Source organism: Nerophis lumbriciformis, linkage group LG26, assembly GCF_033978685.3.
Source record: "Nerophis lumbriciformis linkage group LG26, RoL_Nlum_v2.1, whole genome shotgun sequence".
Classification (NCBI taxonomy): Eukaryota; Metazoa; Chordata; class Actinopteri; order Syngnathiformes; family Syngnathidae; genus Nerophis; species Nerophis lumbriciformis.
Window position 1 is genome coordinate 6,212,182 of NC_084573.2, and position 24,732 is coordinate 6,236,913.

A 24,732-nucleotide genomic window follows, 5' to 3' on the forward strand; every position below is an offset into this window, starting at 1 on the left:
ACACACACACACACACACACACACACACACACACACACACACACACACTCACACACACAGTCACACATTCTTGTATTTAGCCAGAGGGGGAGCACTTCAATTTTTTTACACACACTTGTTATTTCATATGTTGACCAGAGGGGGAGCACTTTTAAAACCAACAGTCAATTTAAAATATCCCTCCTTTTTGGGACCACCCTTGATAGATTTCACCACTAGGGGTGCAAATGAGACATTCTCTATTAGATGCAATAGTTTTCCGTATTGGGACCATGATTTATGTCCTAACTTGTTCACACCTCCTCATATGGAAGCTACTTTTCCTTCTTGATGTCTCAAGAAAGGTAGAAATACAAGAAACACACACACACATTTTTGTATTTAGCCAGAGGGAGAGCACTTACATTTTTTACACACACTTGTTATTTCATATGTTGACCAGAGGGGGAGCACTTTTAAAACCGACACACAATCAATTTGAAAAATCCCTCCTTTTTGGGACCACCCTTGATAGATTTCACCACTAGGGGTGCAAATGAGACATTCTCTATTAGATGCAATAGTTTTCCGCATTGGGACCATGATTTATGTCATCACTTGTTCACACCTCCTCATATGGAAGCTACTTTTCCTTCTTGATGTCTCAAGAAAAATAGAAACACACACACACACACACACACACACACACACACACACACACACACACACACACACACACACACACACACACAGTCACACATTCTTGTATTTAGCCAGAGGGGGAGCACTTTTTTTTTTACACACACTTGTTATTTCATATGTTAACCAGAGGGGGAGCACTTTTAAAACCAACAGTCAATTTAAAATATCCCTCCTTTTTGGGATCACCCTTGATAGATTTCACCACTAGGGGTGCAAATGAGACATTCTCTATTAGATGCAATGGTTTTCCGCATTGGGACCATGATTTATGTCATCTCTTGTTCACACCTCCTCATATGGAAGCTACTTGTTCCTAGTTGATGTCTCAAGAAGGGTATAAATACAACACACACACACACACACACAAACACACACACACATACACACACACAACAAATTGGGAACATGGCAAACGTCTCAAAAAGACTCTTAAATAAACCTGAAGTAAATGTAATTTTGTTGACTAAATGTTTGTTATTTTCCATGTAGCGTTTCTAACAGGATGTTGTTGACAAACAAAAGAATGCTGTCAGAGCACAATGGACCTCCGCACACATCCCAAAGAGCTAGAAGAGTGTATATTATATATAGAGAGTGTATATTTATTTATAAATATGGACAGTACATATTAACGACACATATGGAAAATGTGACACATTCTAGTCAAAGGCTAATTTCCATTTCCTGTGCAGGCTAACATCAAAAACAAAAAAATGAACTCACTGAACACCTTTTGTTGTAAATAATAATATTTCTCATGACATGAACATAGATGATTGCTACCTGAGTATCACACTTTTGAGTGGAAGTGTCTTAAACTCATGAAGAATTTTTATGCCGCCTGCACACTTTCCAAACAATACTAGCACAATCTCAAAAACAAAACAAAAATGGTGCCGTCTTCAACGTCCGTGTTCCGGGGAAAGTCGGTCAACATGAGACGCATACATGTACTTGCCATCAAATTGTTGTGAAACCATAAGGCATTTCCAAAACACATCATATACACTCAATTCATTATTTACACACTTTATGAATCTTACTTGTTAGACATTATTCATATGTGTGCAATCAAATGATCCTAACAGTGTGTCTAATTCCTAATGATGTGACAGGGCAGGGTCAAAGGTCAACACAGCCTGATACTGAGCAAACTGCTGACTGAGTGTGTTGGAACAGGACGTGTATCTTAAAGAAGTACCAACAGGGCACCAAATAATAATACCAAATAATATGAGTTATCATTACTGTTATTATTTATGATGGACTTTGTTTTTACCAAATGTCAGGGTAACTGTGTTAAAGGTCAGGGTGTGATGTGTTCCTGTGAAAGTATTTGGACATGTATGTGACATGTTCTTATCCCAGTTATGAATTTGAGTGTAATATGTGGAAATATTATCGGTTATCTTTAATGGATTCATATGTCAAAACACTATTTATCATTGCAAACCATTTATTGATTTATTTTCAACCAGTACCAAACAGAAACTTAATTTGTAAATCATAATATAAGGCGGGAGTGGCTGTGTCTCCAATGGGTCCAGACTGACTCGTGATTTGGATCTGAAACCGGGTCCAGACTTTAGAGAGGCCCTGCAGTACACCATTGAAGGGGAACATTATCACCAGACCTATGTAAGCGTCAATATATACCTTGATGTTGCAGAAAAAAGACCTTTTTTTTTAAACCGATTTCCGAACTCTAAATGGGTGAATTTTGGCGAATTAAACACCTTTCTAATATTCGCTCTCGGAGCGATGACGTCACAACGGGAAGCAATCCGCCATTTTCTGAAACACCGAGTCAAATCAGCTCTGTTATTTTCTGTTTTTTTCGACTGTTTTCCGTACCTTGGAGACATCATGCCTCGTCGGTGTGTTGTCGGAGGGTGTAACAACACCAACAGGGACGGATTCAAGTTGCACCAGTGGCCCAAAGATGCGAAAGTGGCAAAAAAATTGGACGTTTGTTCCGCACACTTTACCGACGAAAGCTATGCTACGACAGAGATGGCAAGAATGTGTGGATATCCTGCGACACTCAAAGCAGATACATTTCCAACGATAAAGTCAAAGAAATCTGCCGCCAGACCCCCATTGAATCTGCCGGAGTGTGTGAGCAATTCAGGGACAAAGGACCTCGCTAGCACGGCAAACAATGGCGGCAGTTTGTTCCCGCAGACGAGCGAGCTAAACCCCCTGGATGTCTTGGCTCACACCGTCCCTTATGCCACCGAAGATAATAAGAGAAGAATATCGACCCTAGCTTCCCTGGCCTGCTGACATGAGGGTATGTCTACAGAATATATTAATCGATGAAAATTGGTCTGTCTGCACTCTCAAAGTGCATGTTGTTGCCAAATGTATTTCATATGCTGTAAACCTAGTTCATAGTTGTTAGTTTCCTTTAATGCCAAACAAACACATACCAATCGTTGGTTAGAAGGCGATCGCCGAATTCGTCCTCGCTTTCTCCCGTGTCGCTGGAAGTTGTGTCGTTTTCGTCGGTTTCGCTTGCATACGGTTCAAACCGATATGGCTCAATAGCTTCAGTTTCTTCTTCAATTTCGTTTTCACTACCTGCCTCCACACTACAACCATCCGTTTCAATACATGCGTAATCTGTTGAATCGCTTAAGCCGCTGAAATCCGAGTCTGAATCCGAGCTAATGTCGCTATAGCTTGCTGTTCTATCCGCCATGTTTGTTTGTGTTGGCATGACTATGTGACGTCACAGGAAAATGGACGGGTGTTTATAACGATGGTTAAAATCAGGCACTTTGAAGCTTTTTTAGGGATATTGCGTGATGGGTAAAACTTTGAAAAAAACTTCGAAAAATATAATAAGCCACTGGGAACTGATTTTTAATGGTTTTAACCATTCTGAAATTGTGATAATGTTCCCCTTTAATGACTATGCTGCAGTCTGTTCAAAGAGGACGTTCCGAAAAGAAAAGTCATTTTCCTGTGTGTGTCCTCATGTGTGTTTGCATGCTAGATTTGCTAAAGTATCTTCTACCGCAAACAGAACAACTAAAAGGTTTTTCTCCTGAGTGTGTTCTCATGTGTGACTGCATTGTGCCCTTCTGAGAAAACTTTTTACCGCAAACTGAACAACTGAAAGGTTTTTCTCCGGTGTGTGTCCGCATGTGTTGAACCAAATCAGAGTTTCGAACAAAGCCTTTTGCGCAAACTGAACAACTAAAGGGTATTTCTCCCGTGTGTGTTCTCATGTGGGTTTGCATATTTCGTTCGTGAGAGAATCTTTTACTGCAAACTGAACAACTGAAACTTTTCACTCCCGCGTGCGTTTGAATATGTGACTGCAATGCTCCCTTTTGAGAAAACCTTTTGCCACAATTTGGGCAATTGAACGGTTTTTCTCCGGTGTGTGTCCGCATGTGTCGAGTCAAAGCAAAGTTTCTCACGAAGCCTTTAGCACAAACCAAACAACTGAAAGGTTTTTCTCCTGTGTGTGTTTTCATGTGTGATTGCATATTTCGTTTGCTGGAGAATCTTTTACCACAGACTGAACAACTGAAAGGTTTTTCTCCGGTGTGTGTCCGCATGTGTGAAACCAAATCGGAGTTTCTAACGTAGCCTTTGGCACAAACTGAACAACTAAAGGGCATTTCTCCTATGTGTGTTTTCATGTGAGTTTGCATATTATGTTCATCATAGAACTTTTTACTGCAGACTGAACAAGTGAAACGTTTTACTTCTGTGTGTGATCTCATATGTGACTGCAGCTTTCCCCTTTGAGAAAACCTTTTGCCACAGTTTGAGCAAATGAAAGGTTTTTCTCCAGTGTGCGTCCGCATGTGTTGAGTCAAAACAAAGTTTCTCACAAAGCCTTTTGCACAAACCGCACAACTGAAAGGTTTTTCCCCTGTGTGCGTTCTCATGTGTACCACAAGGTTTGATTGGTCACAAAAGCTTTTGTTGCAGCTTGAACAGGAAAACGGTTTTTCGCCAGTGTGCGTTCTCATGTGTATTATCAGATTGTTACGTCGATTAAACGTTTTGCCACAGACTGAACAGGAAAAAGGTTTCTCTCCAGTGTGTATCCTAATGTGTATTTTCAAATTATAATGGTATTTAAAAGTCTTGTCACAGTGAGAGCATGTGAAGTGTGTGTTGTCAGTGTGACATGTCTTATCATCTTTAGAGTCTTCATCATCAGTGTCAGGAGAGTGTGACGTTGTGTCCTCACTATCTGATAGTGGAGCTAAGAGCTTGTCTGCTTGTGATCCTCCACAGTGGTCTCCATCAGCTTCTGTTGTCATGTGTTGAGTTGAGCTGCTGCTTGGAGGCTCCGCCTCTCTCTTCTCCTCCTCACTTTCACTGTGATGAAGCTGTGAGGACTCAGGTGGTTTGTCTTCATGGTCTTCAGTCTTCACAGAGACAACAGTCAGTGGAAACTTGGTGAGATCAGCCTCCTCCTGCCCTAGAAGACGCTCTCCCTCCTGAGTGATCCAGAGTTCATCATCTTCCTCTTTAAAGTGTGGGGGATATGGATCCTCCCGCTTCAAAGTGGAGCTCTCCCCAAGTAACTGAAGCAGAGGTTCTTCTTGACGACCAAACAGCTGCTGGACGTCTGCAGGACAAATAAGAATGATTGTGAATTATGATAATTGTTTAACACGTTTTTATTAAAGGGGAACATTATCACAATTTCAGAAGGGTTAAAACCATTAAAAATCAGTTCCCAGTGGCTTATTTTATTTTTCAAAGTTTTTTTCAAAATTTTACCCATCACGCAATATCCTTAAAAAAAGCTTCAAAGTGCCTGATTTGAACCATCGTTATATACACCCGTCCATTTTCCTGTGACGTCACATAGTGATGCCAATACAAACTAACATGGCGGAAAGAACAGCAAGCTATAGCGACATTAGCTCGGATTCAGACTCAGATTTCAGCGGCTTAAGCGATTCAACAGATTACGCATGTATTGAAACGGATGGTTGTAGTGTGGAGGCAGGTAGCGAAAACGAAATTGAAGAAGAAACTGAAGCTATTGAGCCATATCGGTTTGAACCGTATGCAAGCGAAACCGACGAAAACGACACGACAGCCAGCGACACGGGAGAAAGCGAGGACGAATTCGGCGATCGCCTTCTAACCAACGATTGGTATGTGTTTGTTTGGCATTAAAGGAAACTAACAACTATGAACTAGGTTTACAGCATATGAAATACATTTGGCAACAACATGCACTTTGAGAGTGCAGACAGCCCAATTTTCATCAATTAATATATTCTGCAGACATACCCTCATGTCAGCAGGCCAGGGAAGCAAGGGTCGATATTCTTCTCTTGATCATCTTGGGACGGTGTGAGCCAAGACATCTAGGGGGTTTAGCTCGCTCGTCTGCGAGAACAAACTGCCTCCATTGCTTGCCGTGCTACCGAAGTCCTTTGTCCCTGAATTGCTCACACACTCCGGCAGATTCAATGGGGGTCTGGCGGCAGATTTCTTTGACTTTATCGTTGGAGATGCATCTGCTTTGAGTGTCGCAGGATATCCACACATTCTTGCCATCTCTGTCGTAGCATAGCTTTCGTCGGTAAAGTGTGCGGAACAAACGTCCAATTTCTTGCCACTTTCGCATCTTTGGGCCACTGGTGCAACTTGAATCCGTCCCTGTTCGTGTTGTTACACCCTCCGACAACACACCGACGAGGCATGATGTCTCCAAGGTACGGAAAACAGTCGAAAAAACAGAAAATAACAGAGCTGATTTGACTCGGTGTTTGAGAAAATGGCGGATTGCTTCCCGATGTGACGTCACATCGGTCCGAGAGCGAATAATAGAAAGGCGTTTAATTCGCCAAAATTCACCCATTTAGAGTTCGGAAATCGGTTAAAAAAATATATGGTCTTTTTTCTGCAACATCAAGGTATATATTGACACTTACATAGGTCTGGTGATAATGTTCCCCTTTAAAGATTACTGATCAGATTGGCTCTAATTTACCCATTGGAAATGTAATTCATTCATAAATATTTATTTATACTGTTATTGTGCTGCTCCTCAGACTGTTGCAGAATAATAACTATATTAAATTGTTGTCCATTAAAAAGCTAGGACAGGACAAATAATATTTTTGAGGAAAATAAGGTTGATTGGCAACACTAAATGGTCCCTAGTGTGTGAATGTTGTCTGTCTATCTGTGTTGGCCCTGTGATGAGGTGGCGACTTGTCCAGGGTGTACCCCGCCTTCCGCCCGAATGCAGCAGAGATAGGCTCCAGCACCCCCCCCCGCCACCCCGAACGGGACAAGCGGTAGAAAATGGATCGATGGATGGGTTAATATTTTAGATATTTATATTAAATTAGTTTGCTTGCAATTTTGTTGTACAATGTACAATGACAATAAAGATATTCAGTGTTTCCCACACATTCATTTATTTGTGGCGGCCCGCCACGAAAGAATTACGTCCGCCACAAATGGATTTTTCAGCTTTTGACTCGCTCGACCGCTCATAAAAGCAATGGGACTCTGTCTGTGAATGTTGCTTGTAGTTACAACTCCGATGCAGTAGGTGGCGGTAGCCTACAATGCATTGTAACTCCGCCAATAGCACTTAATTCACCTGGTGGGCCAGAAGAAGAAGAAGAAGAAGAAGAAGAAGAAGAAGACCGACCGGATCAAAATACGAGGGTAATATAGGTTATAGGTAGATAGGTTATAGCTGCATCGCTCGCGGCTCGTCATATATTTAACGTTAATCCGCGATTTCACCGAGCGTTTCACTGACGGTGAGCAGCCTGACGCTGCTTCATTAACACCGCCGCTGTTTGACTCGGGGTACGCACGTAGTAACAGTCTCCTGTTTTCATACCGACGAGCTAACGTGTCCAGGTTATAACCCTGTTGTCAATAAACACACGTGGAGACGGTGTTTCAGATACTGCATTAATAATGAAGCTAAATTGTCCACTGTCCACTGCAGCATGTGAATGCAATGAAAAGAATAACATCTGAGCCAACCAGCTGTTAAAATGTTGTCCAGGTTAATGTTTTGGCCATTAAAGGCCTTTCATTTCAAGATTTCAACTGTGATCGGGCTTTAAACAGGTGGCTGACCTGTTCAGATGGGTGTAACTCACTTTTTCTGCAGGCGAGCTACTTTTCCATTGATCAAGCCGTGGGGATCTACCTCATTCATATATATAATTTATATTTACTTATTTATGAAATATATGTTTTTGTTAACAAGTTAAAAGTGTTTAATGATAATACAAGCATGTTTAACACATATAGTTGATATTGTTAATAAATTAAAGGTGTTTAATGATAATACAAGTATGTTTAATACATATAGTTAATATTGTTAACAAGTTAAAGGTGTTTAAAGATAATACAAGCATGTTTAACACTTATAGTTAATATTGTTAACAAGTTAAAGGTCCTCCTTTCTGTCCAATACCACATGAAAGTGGTTGGTTTTTGGCATCTTATTTGTCCAGCTTCTGTACTCCTTTGTATACACTTTACAAGAAATACATTGTCGGCAAACTCCGTAGCTTGCTAGCTTGTGCACGCCAGCTTTCTGAGACTCTTATTTTGTTAGCGCAACTGTGCAGTCGGTCTTTGGAGTTTTGACGACAGGTACGGCGCCAGAGTCTGTTGAAATAAAGTGTTTCTCGCCTTCCTGTCGGTAATTTTAATTAGCTAAATATGTACATAATGTGTTGTACTTATATTCCAACTCCGCGTTCTTTTTGGTCATCGGCGCTGCCGCCGCCTCCCCCCGCCACCCTGACCACACCACCACAAATAGATGCCTGTCCTGTGGGAAACACTGTATATTCTATTCTATTCTAATATTCATTGTTTACATTGAACAAGAGAGCCTAGTCTACCAAGGCAAGCTCCTTGTGTGTTAAACGTACCTGGCCAACAAAGCTGATTCTGATCTTTTCTTAGTAAATGATATGTCTTGGCTCGTGTGTATTTGTCCTAAAGCTGAACAGCAGGTTGCTTATTAGGCAGGACACAAACAAGCATTTAATTACGTGTCGGCAAAATGCTTGTCTCATTCCTATTTCTGATAACCTTTAATTATTGACTTTATTTTTTTACTTACTGTATCTACACTCTGACCCTGTTATGATATCAGGGAGGCTGTGCAACACTCATGTTGGGAACTGGGATGGTGAGCACCCCAAAATTGTACTCTTTTATTCCAAATGTTGAATTATATCATTTTATTATCAGGGAGCGTTTCATTTCAACTCTGCTATGTTGGGAATATCACAGCATTGTCATTTCAGACCATGCTCCTACAACATTACACAATCACAACCAACCTCGATCATATGGTTGCAACCTAGCAATGATTAATGAAGTTATTTGTGCTTTGTTTTTTTAAATAAATTGGCGGGTTAAAGTATATCTCCACCCTGAGAGAGAATGGTTGACCCTGGATGAACATCTGTCACAAACATTGTACTAGATCAGTGTTTTTCAACCACTGTGCCATGGCACACTAGTGTATCGTGAGATACAGTCTGGTGTGTCGTGGGAGATGATCTAATTTCACCTGTATGGGTTAAAAATATTTTTTGCAAACCAGTAATTGTAGTCTCAAATTATGTGTTGTTGTTGAGTGTCGGTGCTGTCTAGAGCTCGGCAGAGTAACCGTGTAATACTCTTACATATCAGTAGGTGGCAGCCAGTAGCTTTATAGATGTGGGAAACAGCGGGAGACAGTGTGCAGGTAAAAAGGTATCTAATGCTTAAACCGAATATAAACAAAAGGTGAGTGCCCCTAAGAAAAGTCATTGAAGCTTAGGGAAGGCTATGCAGAACGAAACTAAAACTGAACTGGCTACAAAGTAAACAAAAACAGAATGCTGGACGACAGCAAAGACTTACTGTGGAGCAAAGACGACATCCACAATGTACATCCGAACATGACGTGACAATCAACAATGTCCCCACAAAGAAGTATTAAAAACAACTGAGATATTCTTGATTGCTAAAACAAAGTAGATGCGGGAAATATCGCTCAAAGGAAGACATGAAACTGCTACAGGAAAATACCAAAAAAACACTAAAATAGGAGTGCAAGACAAGAACTAAAACACTACACACAGGAAAACAGCAAAAAACTCCAAATAAGTCAGGGCGTGATGTGACAGGTGGTGACAGTACACCTACTTTGAGACAAGAGCTATAATGATGCATGCTTGGTTGTGCTTTAAAGTCATGTCCAACAATTGCGACAACAACTTTTTACTGTCAACTGAATTTCGTTTTTTAATGATTTCTGCTGGTGGTGTGCCTCTGGATTTTTTCAACGCAAAAAATGTGCCTTGGCTCAAAAAAGATTGAAAAACACTGGTCTAGAGCTCGGCAGAGTAACCGTGTAATACTCTTCCATATCAGTAGGTGGCAGCCGGTAGCTAATTGCTTTGTAGATGTCGGAAACAGCGGTAGGCAGTATGCAGGTAAAAAGGTATCTAATGCTTAAACCGAAAATAAACAAAAGGTGAGTGCACCTAAGAAAAGGCATTGAAGCTTAGGGAAGGCTATGCAGAACGAAACTAAAACTGAACTGGCTACAAAGTAAACAAAAACAGAATGCTGGACGACAGCAAAGACTTACTGTGGAGCAAAGACGGCGTCCACAATGTACATCCGAACATGACATGACTATCAACAATGTCCCCGCAAAGAAGGATTAAAAACAACTGAAATATTCTTGATTGCTAAAACAAAGTAGATGCGAGAAAAATCGCTCACAGGAAGACATGAAACTGCTACAGGAAAATACCCAAAAAAAGACAAAAAGTCACCAAAATAGGAGCGCAAGACAAGAACTAAAACACTACACACAGGAAAACAGCAAAAAACTCAAAATAAGTCATGGCTGTCATGTCTGTGTTGATCATGTTTTTGTTTGGCTTTCGCTTTTTAGTTCCTGGTTTCACTCTCTTGTTTTGTCACCATAGCAACCATTAGTTTTCACCTGTCACGTCACGCACCTGTTTCACGTTTTGAGTCACGCACCTGTTTTCACTAATCATGTCACTATTATTTAAGCTTCGAGTTGCCAGGCTGACTTTCTGGCTACATCACACTTTATGATCACTCTTCTTCATGCCATGTTCACAGTTCCATGCCAAGTAAGTTTTTGTTTCTTGTTCATAGTCTTTTGCCTTTGTGCAAGTCTTTTGTTTTCATTAGCCAAGTTTTTTTTACCTCCGCCCTTGTGTGCGCCTTTCGTTTGTTCTTTTTTGATAGTGTTTAATAAATCATGTACTCACATTCCCGTCTCGCCCGAGCCAACTTTCCGTTGCCTTCCGGAAAAACAAAACCCAAGGACCAAGTCCTGACATTGGCGTGATGTGACAGGTGGTGACAGTACACCTACTTTGAGACAAGAGCTATATTGATGCATGCTTGGTTATGCTTTAAAGTCATACCCAACAATTGCGACAACGACTTTTTACTGTCAACTGAGTTTAGTTTTTTAATGACTTCTGCTGGTGGTGTGCCTTCGCATTTTTTAAACGCAAAAAATGTGCCCTGGCTCAAAAAAGGTTGAAAAACATTGTATTAGATGATATGTGGATGTTGTGCTTACTTGGACTGTGATGAAGCTGTGAGGACTCAGGTGGTTTGTCTTCATGCTCTTCAGTCTTCACAGAGACAACAGTCAGTGGAAACTTGGGGAGATCAGCCTCCTCCTGCCCTAGAAGACACTCTTCCTCCTCTTCCTCTTTAAAATGAGACGGCTGTAGATCACCTTCTTCCTCTTTAACAAGGGTGAGCTGTGGCTCATCCACTTCCTCTTTAACACGAGAGGGATGTGGATCCTCCTCTTCCTCGTTAAAACGGGGGGTCTGTGGCTCTTCGCGCTCCCAAGTGGCGCTCCCCCCATGCGTGGACAGATGAGGGGTGTCTACAGGACACAAACAAAACAAACACACTTTAACTTAAAAACGGCAAATATTAGACTGTCGCTATTGAATATTTTAGTAATCAAGTGTACTACTTGAATGTTCTTTGATTATTTGAGTAAATGGATAAAACCCATTAACAAACAACGTTTGTGGCAAGGCAAATTCCATGTGTTTGTCAATGTCCGCCCCAAATAAATGACAACATGGGAAACGTTGCATCCACTCCCTGGGTGACTGCCGCCATGCACCGTTATATAAACCATTCTTTAAGTCAGAGAAAATGACTCGACCCTTTTTTGTAATCGAGTTACCCAAATCATTCGAGGAATTGCTCGATCCCTGATGAGATAGAAACATGCTACAAGTGGACAGCTTTAATAGGTAAATGTATAAATGATCTTCCTCATTAAAAACATATACAGTTTGTCGGCTTTGATTCTTGTATTTCAACTAGTGCTGTCAAAGGGTTTATTTGGAAAAAAACAAGACTGATCACTTTTGAGAGGTGGTTCATCACAATTAATTGCAATTCATTGCATAATCTACATTCACCTACCATGAATTGATTAACGTGGTTGAAAACTTATTGGGGTGTTACCATTTAGTGGTCAATTGTACGCATACTTGCCAACCTTGAGACCTCCGATTTCGGGAGGTGGAGGGAGGGGCTGGGCGTGGTCGGGGTGGGACGGGGGCGTGGCTAAAAGGGGAGGAGTATATTTACAGCTAGAATTCACCAAGTCAAGTATTTCCTATATATATATATATATATATATATATATATATATATAGGAAATACTTGACGTTAAGTGATATCTAGCTATATATATATATTTTTTTTTTAATATTTTTTTTTATTTTATTTTATTATATATGTATATATATATATGTATATATATATATATATATATATATATATATATATATATATATATATATATATATATATATATATATATATATATATAAAATAAATACTTGAATTTCAGTGTTCATTTATTTACACATATACACACACATAACACTCATCTACTCATTGTTGAGTTAAGGGTTGAATTGTCCATCCTTGTTCTATTCTCTGTCACTATTTTTCGAACCATGCTGAACACCCTCTCTGAGCATTGATGTGTGGCACGCACAAAAGTGCTTTCATCAAATGCACTAGATGGCAGTATTATCCTGTTTAAGAGTGTCACAACATTGCTGTTTACGGCAGACGAACTGCTTTACGGTATACAAAAAAGTGACTGCTGTTGTTGTGTGTTGTTGCCACGCTGGGAGGACGTTAATGAAACTGCCTAACAATAAACCCACATAAGAAACCAACAACTCGCCCTCCATCATTCTATAGTTATAACGTGATTGGGCAGGTACGCTTTTTTATATTGTGGAGGACCTGAGTCCGCCTGAATTTCGGGAGATTTTCGGGAGAAAATTTGTCCCGGGAGATTTTCGGGAGAGGCGCTGAATTTCGGGAGTCTCCCGGAAAATCCGGGAGGGTTGGCAAGTATGATTGTACGGAATATGTACTGTACTATGCAATCTACTAATAAAAGTTTAATTTAATCAAAAATACCTAAGAAACAACCACAGTATTTTGACACAAATGGCTTTACCTGAATGTACGTCATTTATTGCCGAAAACAGTATTATTTAAAGTCCCACACATGGGGTTTATTTTGAAGAGACATTTGCCAGCGAGCAGCAGTCTGAGTCTACTTCCTCATCTTTGCACTGATGTATGTATGCATTGACTCAAGGTTTCTCAATGTCATCCCTCTTTTATTCTTTTATTTTTCCATATTTAACATATTGTGTTGACGTTTGGGGAAATGTTTATAGAACAAACATAGACCCAATAATTAAACTCCAAAAAAGGGTCATTAGAATAATACACAAAGTGTGCTACTATTCCCATCGAAACTTATTTTTGACATGTTTATCAATTTCTTTTACTCGTAAAGCGTCCTTTCTCTCGAGAACCGACATCGTTTACATATGGAAAATGGCGGTAATAACCATTATGAATTTAATTAATAACGTCATCATTCATAACAGATGTCCTGATTGGTCACAAGGAACATATCGACCAATCAACTATGGCGTAATATAAACCACGTCTCGAATCTTGATTTAGGGTCGGAAAAAAAAACGGAAAAACGGGAGATAATTTTTTTTTCCATCCTCGCCATACACGGTGTTGATAGTGCACTGCTTTCCCTTCCTGAGGCGGCTGACCTCGACTGCGGATGTTGTGGATCGGTGGAGGGAATACTTCGAAGACCTCCTCAATCCCACCAACACGTCTTCCTATGAGGAAGCGGTGCCTGGGGAGTCTGTGGTGGGCTCTCCTATTTCTGGGGCTGAGGTTGCTGAGGTAGTTAAAAAGCTCCTCGGTGGCAAGGCCCCAGGGGTAGATGAGATCCGCCCGGAGTTCCTTAAGGCTCTGGATGCTGTGGGGCTGTCTTGGTTGACAAGACTCTGCAGCATCGCATGGACATCGGGGGCGGTACCTCTGGATTGGCAGAGGTTCCTCTCTTTAAGAAGGGGAACCGGAGGGTGTGTTCTAACTATCGTGGGATCACACTCCTCAGCCTTCCCGGTAAGGTCTATTCAGGTGTACTAGAGAGGAGGCTACGCCGGATAGTCGAACCTCGGATTCAGGAGGAACAGTGTGGTTTTCGTCCTGGTCGTGGAACTGTGGACCAGCTCTATACTCTCGGCAGGGTCCTTGAGGGTGCATGGGAGTTTGCCCAACCAGTCTAAATGTGTTTTGTGGACTTGGAGAAGGCATTCGACCGTGTCCCTCGGGAAGTCCTGTGGGGAGTGCTCAGAGAGTATGGGGTATCGGACTGTCTGATTGTGGCAGTCCGCTCCCTGTATGCTCAGTGCCAGAGCTTGGTCCGCATTGCCGGCAGTAAGTCGGACACGTTTCCAGTGAGGGTTGGACTCCGCCAAGGCTGCCCTTTGTCACCGATTCTGTTCATAACTTTTATGGACAGAATTTCTAGGCGCAGTCAAGACATTGAGGGGATCCGGTTTGGTGGCTGCAGGATTAGGTCTCTGCTTTTTGCAGATGATGTGGTCCTGATGGCTTCATCTGGCCAGGATCTTCAGCTCTCACTGGATCGGTTCGCAGCCGAGTGTGAAGCGACTGGGATGAGAATCAGCACCTCCAAGTCCGAGTCCATGGTTCTCGCCCGGAAAAGGGTGGAGTGCCATCTCCGGGTTGGGGAGGAGATCTTGCCCCAAGTGGAGGAGTTCAAGTACCTTGGAGTCTTGTTCACGAGTGAGGGAAGAGTGGATCGTGAGATCGACAGGCGGATCGGTGCGGCGTCTTCAGTAATGCGGACGCTGTATCGATCCGTCTTGGTGAAGAAGGAGCTGAGCCGGAAGGCAAAGCTCTCAATTTACCGGTCGATCTACGTTCCCATCCTCACCTATGGTCATGAGCTTTGGGTTATGACCGAAAGGACAAGATCACGGGTACAAGCGGCCGAAATGAGTTTCCTCCGCCGGGTGGCGGGGCTCTCCCTTAGAGATAGGGTGAGAAGCTCTGCCATCCGGGAGGAGCTCAAAGTAAAGCCGCTGCTCCTCCACATCGAGAGGAGCCAGATGAGGTGGTTCGGGCATCTGGTCAGGATGCCACCCGAACGCCTCCCTAGGGAGGTGTTTAGGGCACGTCCGACCGGTAGGAGGCCGCGGGGAAGACCCAGGACACGTTGGTAAGACTATGTCTCCCGGCTGGCCTAGGAACGCCTCGGGGTCCCACAGGAAGAGCTGGACGAAGTGGCTGGGGAGAGGGAAGTCTGGGCTTCCCTGCTTAGGCTGCTGTTCCCCTCGCGACCCGACCTCGGATAAGCGGAAGAAGATGGATGGATGGATGGAATTTTTTTTTCTTCCCGAGATTAAAAAAGACGGAATTCCGACTTTAGACGGAAAAATCACATGCCTGATAAATATAATTCACTTCACTTCATCATCCTCACAAGACAATTCATCTTCCTATAGACAATCTATTTAAGAATAGTGTTAATAAATAAATATGACGTTAGTAAAGATGTGAGAGTGAGAAGTAAACAAACCTGTTCTGTGTAACACAACTTGATGTTTCTTGAAAACAGCGTCCAGTAGTTGATGTTGTCGCTCCTTCTCCTCTTTTGTTGGACAAAGTTCCTCCTCGTACTCTGCGGTCGTTCTTTCGCACATTTTCACACAATCACAACACTTTACACTCACACTTGATCTCTGCTTAGCGATGTGTTTTCATCACTTCCGCCTCTCTTTGTTAGCGGCTAACAAGCTAAGCTAACTAGCGAGCTAAGATAGCACGAGAAGCGTCAAAAGGCGCTCGGACTAATGTATCCAGGCACAAACAAATATTAATAATGTTTACTCTATTAAACGACATATATGTTTGAACATGCACGCACGGATTATAACGTCTTGGTCAGGCGCCATTTTGCTTTACTCTCGTCCTGTTTTGGTTCCCGCGTAGTGTTGGCAGATCTCGCGAGAAAAACAATGAAACCCCATAGATATCATAGCATGCTCGCTTTTTCTCGTCCTATGGCCCACACTACATTCTACAGTCCAGTAGGTGGCGGTACGAAGCTTTCAAGTCATGGCTGCAAACCGACACTAAGAAGAAGAAAAATCATAGCCGGTTGCTTGATTCTCTCGCGAGATCTGACAACACTCTCGCGTGAACAAAACAAAGACGAAGAAAAATCAAAATGGCGTTTAATGATGATGACGGAGAAGACGTTATTGTGGTTATTGTAGTACGTTGTTCTTAATCAGGACGTACATGTACACATGTATGTTGTCTAATAGAGTAAACATAGTTAACATAAATCTGTATTCGGGTGCATTAGTCCGAGCGCACTTTAAAGCTCATTGTGCTAGCTTAGCGTGCTAGTTAGCTTAGCGTGTTAGCTGCTAACAAAGAGAGGCGGAAGTGATGAAAACACATCGCTAAGCAGAGATCAAGTGTGAGTGTAAAGTGTTGTGATTGTGTGAAAATGTGCGAAAGAACGATAGCAGAGTACGAGGAGGAACTTTGTCCAACAAAAGAGGGGAAGGAGCGACAACATCAACTACTGGACGCTGTTTTCAAGAAACATCAAGTTGTGTTACACACAACAGGTTTGTTTACTTCTTACTCTCACACTTTATGTTGGATTATTAACACTATTCTTAAATAGGTGGTCTATAATAAGGTGAAATGTCATGTGAGGATGATGCACTGCTTTGTTTTTATATTGTTCATGAAAACAAGACAGTTTCAGACACACAATATTTATGAGAGGTTGATGTTCCTCTCAGTGTGTAACAGTGTTGGGTTAGTTACGGAAAACCAGTAACTAGTTACAGTTACTAGTTACTTTATTTCAAAAGTAACTCAGTCACTAACTCAGTTACTTAAACCAAAAGTAATGCGTTACTGTGAAAAGTAACTATTTAGTTACTTATATATATTTAAAAAAAAATTTAAGGCCCCATTTAATGCCCTTTTAGCCTTCATTTCAGTACTGTTATTGCACTGGAGAATAATACAATCTGTTGATCAACTTGACATGCATTTGCATTACTGAACTCTGCTAAGCAATGTGGTCTATATACAACACACAAAGACAAAGATATGTTTCAAAGGGCCAATTTGTTTCAGACCAGAACAAATTGACAAAACTATTTTAAATAGCTGCAACTTAACATACATAAATAATAAACAGCATAATAACAACATAGCTGTAAACCAAGAAAGGCACACTACATACATAAAGCCTAAGCAGGCGTTTTTTTATCCCAAGGAATTCTGAAATAAAATCATGTCTGAAGCCCAGAACACTCTACACATTTCCCCACTTAGTTTAGAGAAAAGGAAATATTAGCCTGGCCCACTTGTATCCCTCTTTAGGTTTGTGAACTTTATAGTCTAAACATTTAGAGTGATGTGATAATCAAACACTCTAGAAGTCTAGAATGAAAGAGTATATAAGAGAATTGACAGAGTGTGTGTACCTTCAGTGTGCAGTGCCTCGTTAAAATCCAGCCGCTGTTGGAGGTGGAGGTGAAGTGTGTGTCTCTTTACTAGCTTCGTCGAAGCATGTTGTTTTTGTAGCTGTTTCAGCATATTTGAATTGCGAGGATAGGATCTTTGATCCAAGACACAACTTACATGCAACTAAAAATGTTCTTTTCTTTGTGGTCGATAAAAGAAACATACTGAAAATATCTCCATTTTAAGAAACTCGGCTTAGGGGTTCGCCATGACGTCTTGTTAGTAGACACAGACATGCCCCCTCCTTCACACACACACACACGTACACACAGACAGCGCGCGGCGCGCCTCTTCCTTGTCGCCTCTTCCGCAGCGCTGCAATAAAACACTCAGATCTTCTCAGTTTCTAGCCGATACTACATAAAAAAATAACGCAGTAACGCATCATGTAGTAACAGTAACTGAGTTACTGAATATAAAAAATAACGCGTTAGATTACTATCTACCGCCGATAGTAATGGCGTTACAGTAACGCGTTACAAAGTACCGTATTTTCCGCACCATAAGGCGCCCTGGGTTAAAAGCCGCGCCTTCAATGAACGGCATATTTCAAAACTTTGTCCACCTATAAGCCGCCCGGTGTTGTAAGCGGCATCTAACTGCGCTAAAGGAATGTCAAAAAAACAGTCAGATAGGTCAGTCAAACTTTAATAATATATTAAAAACCAGCGTTCTAACAACTCTGTTCACTCCCAAAATGTACGCAAATGTGCAATCACAAACATAGTAAAATTCAAAATAGTGCAGAGCAATAGCAACATAATGTTGCTCGAACGTTAATGTCACAACACACAAAATAAACATAGCGCTCACTTTCTGAAGTTATTCTTCATTCATAAATCCCTCGAATTATTCTCCTTCGTTGTCCGAATTGAAAAGTTGGGCAAATGTGGGATCCAAAATGTCGTCTGGCGCTGTCTCCGTCTCCCTGTCTTGGTGAACGTCACGTGTGTTCGCCTTCTGTCATCCACTGTTCCCACGCAGTTAGCAGTCTAGCTTCGAATGCCCTGTTGACACCAATATCTAGCGGCTGGAGGTCTTTTGTCAATCCACCCGGAATGACGGCGAGTATTGAATTAAGCGCGTAAGCGTGTCTCTTAATGTGATGTTATGAGCTAGCAAATATAACAACTACACTACCCAGCATGCAACGATAGTGACGAGCATGCGCGGTAGCCCTGAGAAGCGTTGTTGTATGCTGGGAGTTAGAATGTGGTTATGAGCACGCTGTGAGTAAACGTTGAGAACTCAGTTAACACGCCTCGTCTGCATTATTTATAATTAGACAGACAACACACTTAATAGGAGCCATTTTGGGGTCTTTACATAAACACACAAATGGAAATGAAACGTCACATATCCCAGCATGCACCGCGCGCTTCTTCTACGGGGAAAAAAGATGGCGGCTGTTTACCGAAGTTGCGAGACCGATACTTTATGAAAATGAATCTTAATATTTATCCATATATGAAGCGCACCGGGTTATAAGGCGCACTGTCAGCTTTTGAGAAAATTTGTGGTTTTTAGGTGCGCCTTATAGTGCGGAAAATACGGTAACAACACTGGTGTGTAACAATGTGTATCAACATGTTTACAGAAAACTCACACAGTCACCAAATATATTTTACATTGTAATCAATATAATTCATAGTTTCATGGCTAATTTCACTTCCTGATTCTGACCTACATGCATCAATAAGTGAAAGTAAACATGTATTGCCAATCATCTTTCAATAAACAAAGTAGTCAACACTTGATTTATGAAAAGAACATAAAGGTGACTGACTTTCCTTCAGCGTGTCGTAGATGGTCTCCAAGTGAATGTGGGAGTTGTGCTCTAAAGAGGAATTGTTGATGGAGATACTCCATAAAAACACCACATAGTAAAACGTGTTCTGGTAAGAGTTATTTTTGGCTTTGCAATGAAACTCACTAGAAGGAGAGAATCTCACTATTATGTTAGATCCACTATGGACTGGACTCTCACAATATTATGTTAGATCCACTATGGACTGGACTCTCGCTATCATGTTAGATCCACTATGCACTGGACTCTCACTATTATGTTAGATCCACTATGGACTGGACTCTCACAATATTATGTTAGATCCACTATGGACTGGACTCTCACTATCATGTTAGATCCACTATGCACTGGACTCTCACTATTATGTTAGATCCACTATGGACTGGACTCTCACAATATTATGTTAGATCCACTATGGACTGGACTCTCACAATATTATGTTAGATCCACTATGGACTGGACTCTCACTATCATGTCCAAACTAATATTGTGGTAACCGTGCCAGTCAAAAACTACCAGGGTAACACACCCATAGCTGTGGGGGCGTTGTCAACTTGACACCATCATATAATTAGCATAATCTGCTATGAATTATTTACTTCATAATTGTGGGGGGAGGTGTGGCCAGCGCTGCCTGCAGGAGCAAAGGCCACCGCCTCTGTCCATGGTGCTGAGGACAGAGCACCATCAGACGGGGGCGTGGCAGTGCTGACGGCGAGACACAGCTGGCAGGGGATTAGATTTCACAGGTGGTACGTATTAATCTAATCATCTGTTGTCTTTAACAGTAAGCGGTCGGGAGCAGGAGGGGAGAAAGGATACGGTCGTACGAGAAAACTCGTGATAAAATATATGTACATTAACACCTGGTTAAAAACTGCACGCTTGGCTCCGGTGCTGTGTCTAACAGTGTAACTAACTGCGGGGAAGCACAGCCACAATAATATATAGTAAAATAAATATACACACCATTTTGTATATACAGACAAATGTATACATACATTCAAAAATTATTATTAACATTATTTTCAAATTATTATTTTTAAATTGTGCTTGTGCAATGTACTTTGTTGAGATGTTTTGAAGTTCCTTCGTTCTCCAATCCTTTGTCACTTTTTCTTGATTAAAAACGACGAGCAACACATCGAGCATCTTTTTCTGTTGTTTTTGCGGATGTGCTCTTCTAGACACTCTTCTGTCGCCGCATGTCGGCGACCACCAGCCCCAGCCTTTCTCTCCTTAAAAGCCGCCAAATTTTGTGGATTTCTGTCCGTGGTTATACCTCCGATATACTAACATAGCGCAGACAATGGGCAATGCTTACATCCAGGCCTGGGCCATACATACATTTTTATCAATATTATCGACGATTTAATAATAAAAACATACATTTTCTTCTCCTTGTACTTCCTTAGCGGCACACCTAGCAAAACATGGCGTTTGTTCTAAAGAAAAATGTTGTCTGTACTTTGGTTTTGCGACAATAGGTGTGGTACAAATGACTGCACACAACTCCTAATAAAAATCAGCCTATTGTGTGTGTGGTGCAATCATTCACACAAGGTATGTATGATGATCAGTGTACTGATGCATCAACGCACGCAAGATGTGTGTCTGGGAGTGAAACACGGAAGATTGGCAATAAAAGTTAAAAAGAGCGTAGGACTTTGTGTGTCTTCTTCTGGAGGCTACAACACATTATGTCAGGTTCAAACACTGATGACATCTATTAAACAAGACAAGAAGCAAGGAATTAAACAGAGACAGAATTCAATTTGGCTCAATGAGGAGAAACGCGTACACCTGTACCCTTGTACAGTGCTCCACGCTCTGACAAAAGATTGTACGCCTCCTCTTTTATTTGGACTTTCCCTGATTAACAGCTGTTTCTAAGGGACGGGGGTCGCAAACAGCCATCGCCTTTGTCACAAAACAGTTAAAAAAAAGGTCGGTTCAAAGAAAAGGTTGTAAACAGTTAAAAGAAAAGGTCGTAAAACAGTTCAAAGAAGAGGTGCCTGGAGCTTGGGCGGGTCATGCTTTCTCTCCGCTTTGTAGATCTCGGGTCAAGACTAAATCTTTCTGTTGATTACAATACATCAAATAAACAGAACACCTTCATGTTGCTTCCCATCCTACACAGTGGAGTTTTACAAGCCTTCTTCTTGGTAGGATCAAAGACAGCTTTTGTCTTCTCGCCGGGAACTCATGGCAACACAAAGTTTTGTGATAACTTTGATACAATTATTCTAACACATTATATTACTGTAATTTGCTTTCATGTAAAAACCGTCACCTTTAAGGGATTTGTTATAGTGCACCACCACAATTAGTTACTATAAGGGGAAACCCTGTATTCTTCTTTATATTATTTTACTTATTTACTCAACAGACGTCCAGTGGCGTCCGCACCTTGAAGAGGATGATCCGCATTCCCCTCATGTAAAAGAGGAAGTGGAGGAGCCACACCCCCCACACATTAAAGAAGAAGAGAAGAGAGATTGTCTTCTAGGGCAGGAGGAGCCTGATCTCACCAAGTTTCCACTGACTGTTGTCTCTGTGAAGACTGAAGACCATGAAGACAAACCACCTGAGTCCTCACAGCTTCAGCACAGTCCAAGTAAGCACAACATCCACATATCAGCGGTATAGCTCGGTTGGTAGAGCGGCCGTGCCAGCAACTTGAGGGTTGCAGGTTCGATCCCCGCTTCCGCCATCCTAGTCACTACCATTGTGTCCTTGGGCAAGACACTTTACCCACCTGCTCCCAGTGCCACCCACACTGGTTTAAATGTAACTTAGATATTGGGTTTCACTATGTAAAGCGCTTTGAGTCACTAGAGAAAAGCGCTATATAAATATAATTCACTTCACTTCACTATCATCTAATACAATGTTTGTGACACATGTTCATCCAGGGACCACAGTTATGACCAAAGGTGGATATATACTTGCTCTTTATCTCCACATTCACGTAACATAAGTTCTATATTTGCCAATGCAGAGCGCGACAATTCAAAACTTACAATACAGAGTAAAAAATGCTAAATGAACAACAAAAATTGTAGAAGAATTAAACAATTAGGGCTTTAATTACTCAGCCAACTCTTACTCTCTTACTTACAGTAAGTCATTAATTTGACTTAGTAAGCCATTATTTTGTCATTATTTTGACTTAGTAAATTACTAAGTCATTAATTAGTATCTCAGGTAACTAGGACTGTTTTGTTTCTACTTTAAGAAAAAAATATCGAGATATATATCGTATATCGCCATTCAGCAAATGGAGTGGAAAACACAACCAAAAGTTGTAGGCTTCTTCACGCGACGAAGCCGGCCTACTTCACAGCAGTCTGTAGTCTATTGCCACTAGGCTGTGGTGGCAGCGACGAGGTGGGGACGTGATGGCGACAGGCCGAGTTACACCGATCCTTACACCTTCCCCGGTCCCCTCCCCCTGGAGAGTCACCACCTTAACTAACAAATGTTCTGGGGGAAACACTGAATACTGATAACTTATTTACCGTATTTTCCGCACTATAAGGCGCACCTAAAAACCACAATTTTTCTCAAAAGCTGACAGTGCGCCTTATAACCCGGTGCGCTTTATTACGATTCATTTTCATAAAGTTTCGGTCTCGCAACTTCGGTAAACAGCCGCCATCTTTTTTCCCGGTAGAACAGGAAGCGCTTCTTCTTCTACGCAAGCAACCGCCAAGGAAAGCACCCGCCCCCATAGAACAGGAAGCGCTTCACCCGCCCCCGGAAGAAGAAGAAAAAACGCGCGGATATCACCGTACGTTTCATTTCCTGTTTACATCTGTAAAGACCACAAAATGGCTCCTACTACGCGACAAGGATCCGGTTCATAAAAAGACGCAATCTCTCCATCCGCACACGGATTACTACCGTATTTCACAGCAACTGATATTCCTGTGAACTGCACTGTGGAACGGGAGCACGTACGGTGAATATTCGCACCACAGGGAATGAGAAGTCATCCTTCACTGTGGTTCTAGCTTGCCATGCTAACTTCCACCCAGGGTGATATTCAAAAGGAAGACCTTGCCAAAAGAGACCTTTCCAGCCGGCGTCATCATAAAAGCTAACTCGAAGGGATGGATGGATGAAGAAAAGATGAGCGAGTGGTTAAGGGAAGTTTACGCGAAGAGGCCGGGTGGCTTTTTTCACACAGCTCCGAAGGCGAACACACCTTCACTAAGACGGGCAGATAGCGCCGGTCGACATACGCCAACATCTGCCAGTGGATCGTAAATGCCTGGGCAGATAGTTTCGGTCACAACTGTGGTCCGAGCTTTCCGGAAGGCAGGATTCACAGAACTGCTGCACAACAACAGCGACACTGAATCCGATGACTTCGACGAGGCGGAGCCGGCCATTTTTGGATCCCACGCTTGCGCAACTTTTCAATTCGGACACCGAAGACGAAGAATTCGAAGGATTTACGAATGAAGAATAACTTCAGAAGGTGAGCGCTATGTTTATTTTGTGTGTTGTGACATTAACGTTCGAGCAACATTATGTTGCTATTTATTGCTCTACACCATTTTGAATTTTACTATGTTTGTGATTGCACATTTGCGTACATTTTGGGACAGAGTTGTTAGAACGCTGGTTTTCAATATATTATTAAAGTTTGACTGAACTATCTGACTGTTTTTTTGACATTCACTTTAGCGCAGCGTTTTTTTGACATTCACTTTAGCGCAGCGTAGGCGCGGCTTATAGTCCGGGGCGGCTTATTGGTGGACAAAATTATGAAATATGTAATTCATAGAAGGTGCGGCTAATAATCCGGTGCGCCTTATAGTGCGGAAAATACGGTATATCTTTTAATTTGAAATGTAGATTTAAGTGTCGTTTGTGAACAGGAAGTAAGAAAAAGTCAAAACATATGACAAAGTGTACCTGTAGATTTGTCCTAACCAAATATGACATCACTACTGAGGTAGAGCGGACACCACATCCATAAATTAGTAATGAATCGTATTTCCATCTATCAATGTGTGCAGGAGTGGAGCCATCACCTCATATTTTGTAGCAGACATACATCCGAAAAATTGCTCCGGGTGGTCTGCTGGCTGACGGGGTCCTGTGTATTTAGCGATGGTGGGGGGCGGGGGTCTTCTGCATCTCTGATGTCGCAGCTGGCAAGTGTATCAATGGTACATGTCTTGTTAAAGGGGAACATTATCACCAGACCTATGTAAGCGTCAATATATACCTTGATGTTGCAG

General features: G+C 41.8%; 2 protein-coding genes across 3 annotated transcripts in view; one reads left to right on the forward strand and one right to left on the reverse strand.

Moving 5' to 3' along the window:
• LOC133623954 (uncharacterized) overlaps positions 1–24,732 on the forward strand; it is a 98,719-nt gene that overhangs the window by 55,685 nt on the left and 18,302 nt on the right. Inside the window, exon 4 of the mRNA XM_072916116.1 lies at positions 21,867–22,094. Coding sequence (XP_072772217.1) covers positions 21,867–22,094 — 228 coding nt within the window. The remainder of the gene's footprint in view (positions 1–21,866; positions 22,095–24,732) is intronic.
• LOC133623958 (uncharacterized) lies at positions 3,437–16,087 on the reverse strand. 2 transcript variants are annotated; one of them, XM_061987495.2, is made up of 4 exons: positions 15,692–15,801; positions 11,450–11,605; positions 11,288–11,342; positions 3,437–5,281 (listed from the first exon to the last, which is right to left on the reverse strand). In XM_061987495.2, exons 2-4 carry the CDS (start codon positions 11,582–11,584, stop codon positions 3,642–3,644), a joined length of 1,830 nt encoding a protein of 609 aa, XP_061843479.2. In that variant the 5' UTR covers positions 11,585–11,605; positions 15,692–15,801; the 3' UTR covers positions 3,437–3,641. The 2 variants fall into 2 exon arrangements, with proteins under 2 accessions (XP_061843479.2, XP_061843478.2); XM_061987494.2 differs by having other exon boundaries at positions 11,288–11,605; positions 15,692–16,087.

Excerpts from the sequence above, each read along its gene's own strand:
- LOC133623958 (XM_061987494.2), bottom strand. The coding sequence starts at position 15,815 with ATGTGCGAAAGAACGACCGCAGAGTACGAGGAGGAACTTTGTCCAACA. Across the intron at positions 11,606-15,691 it reads AGTTGTGTTACACAGAACAG|ACACCCCTCATCTGTCCACG; the intron begins GTTTGTTTACTT and ends TGTGTCCTGTAG. Across the intron at positions 5,282-11,287 it reads ACAGCTTCATCACAGTCCAA|ACGTCCAGCAGCTGTTTGGT; the intron begins GTAAGCACAACA and ends TTTGTCCTGCAG.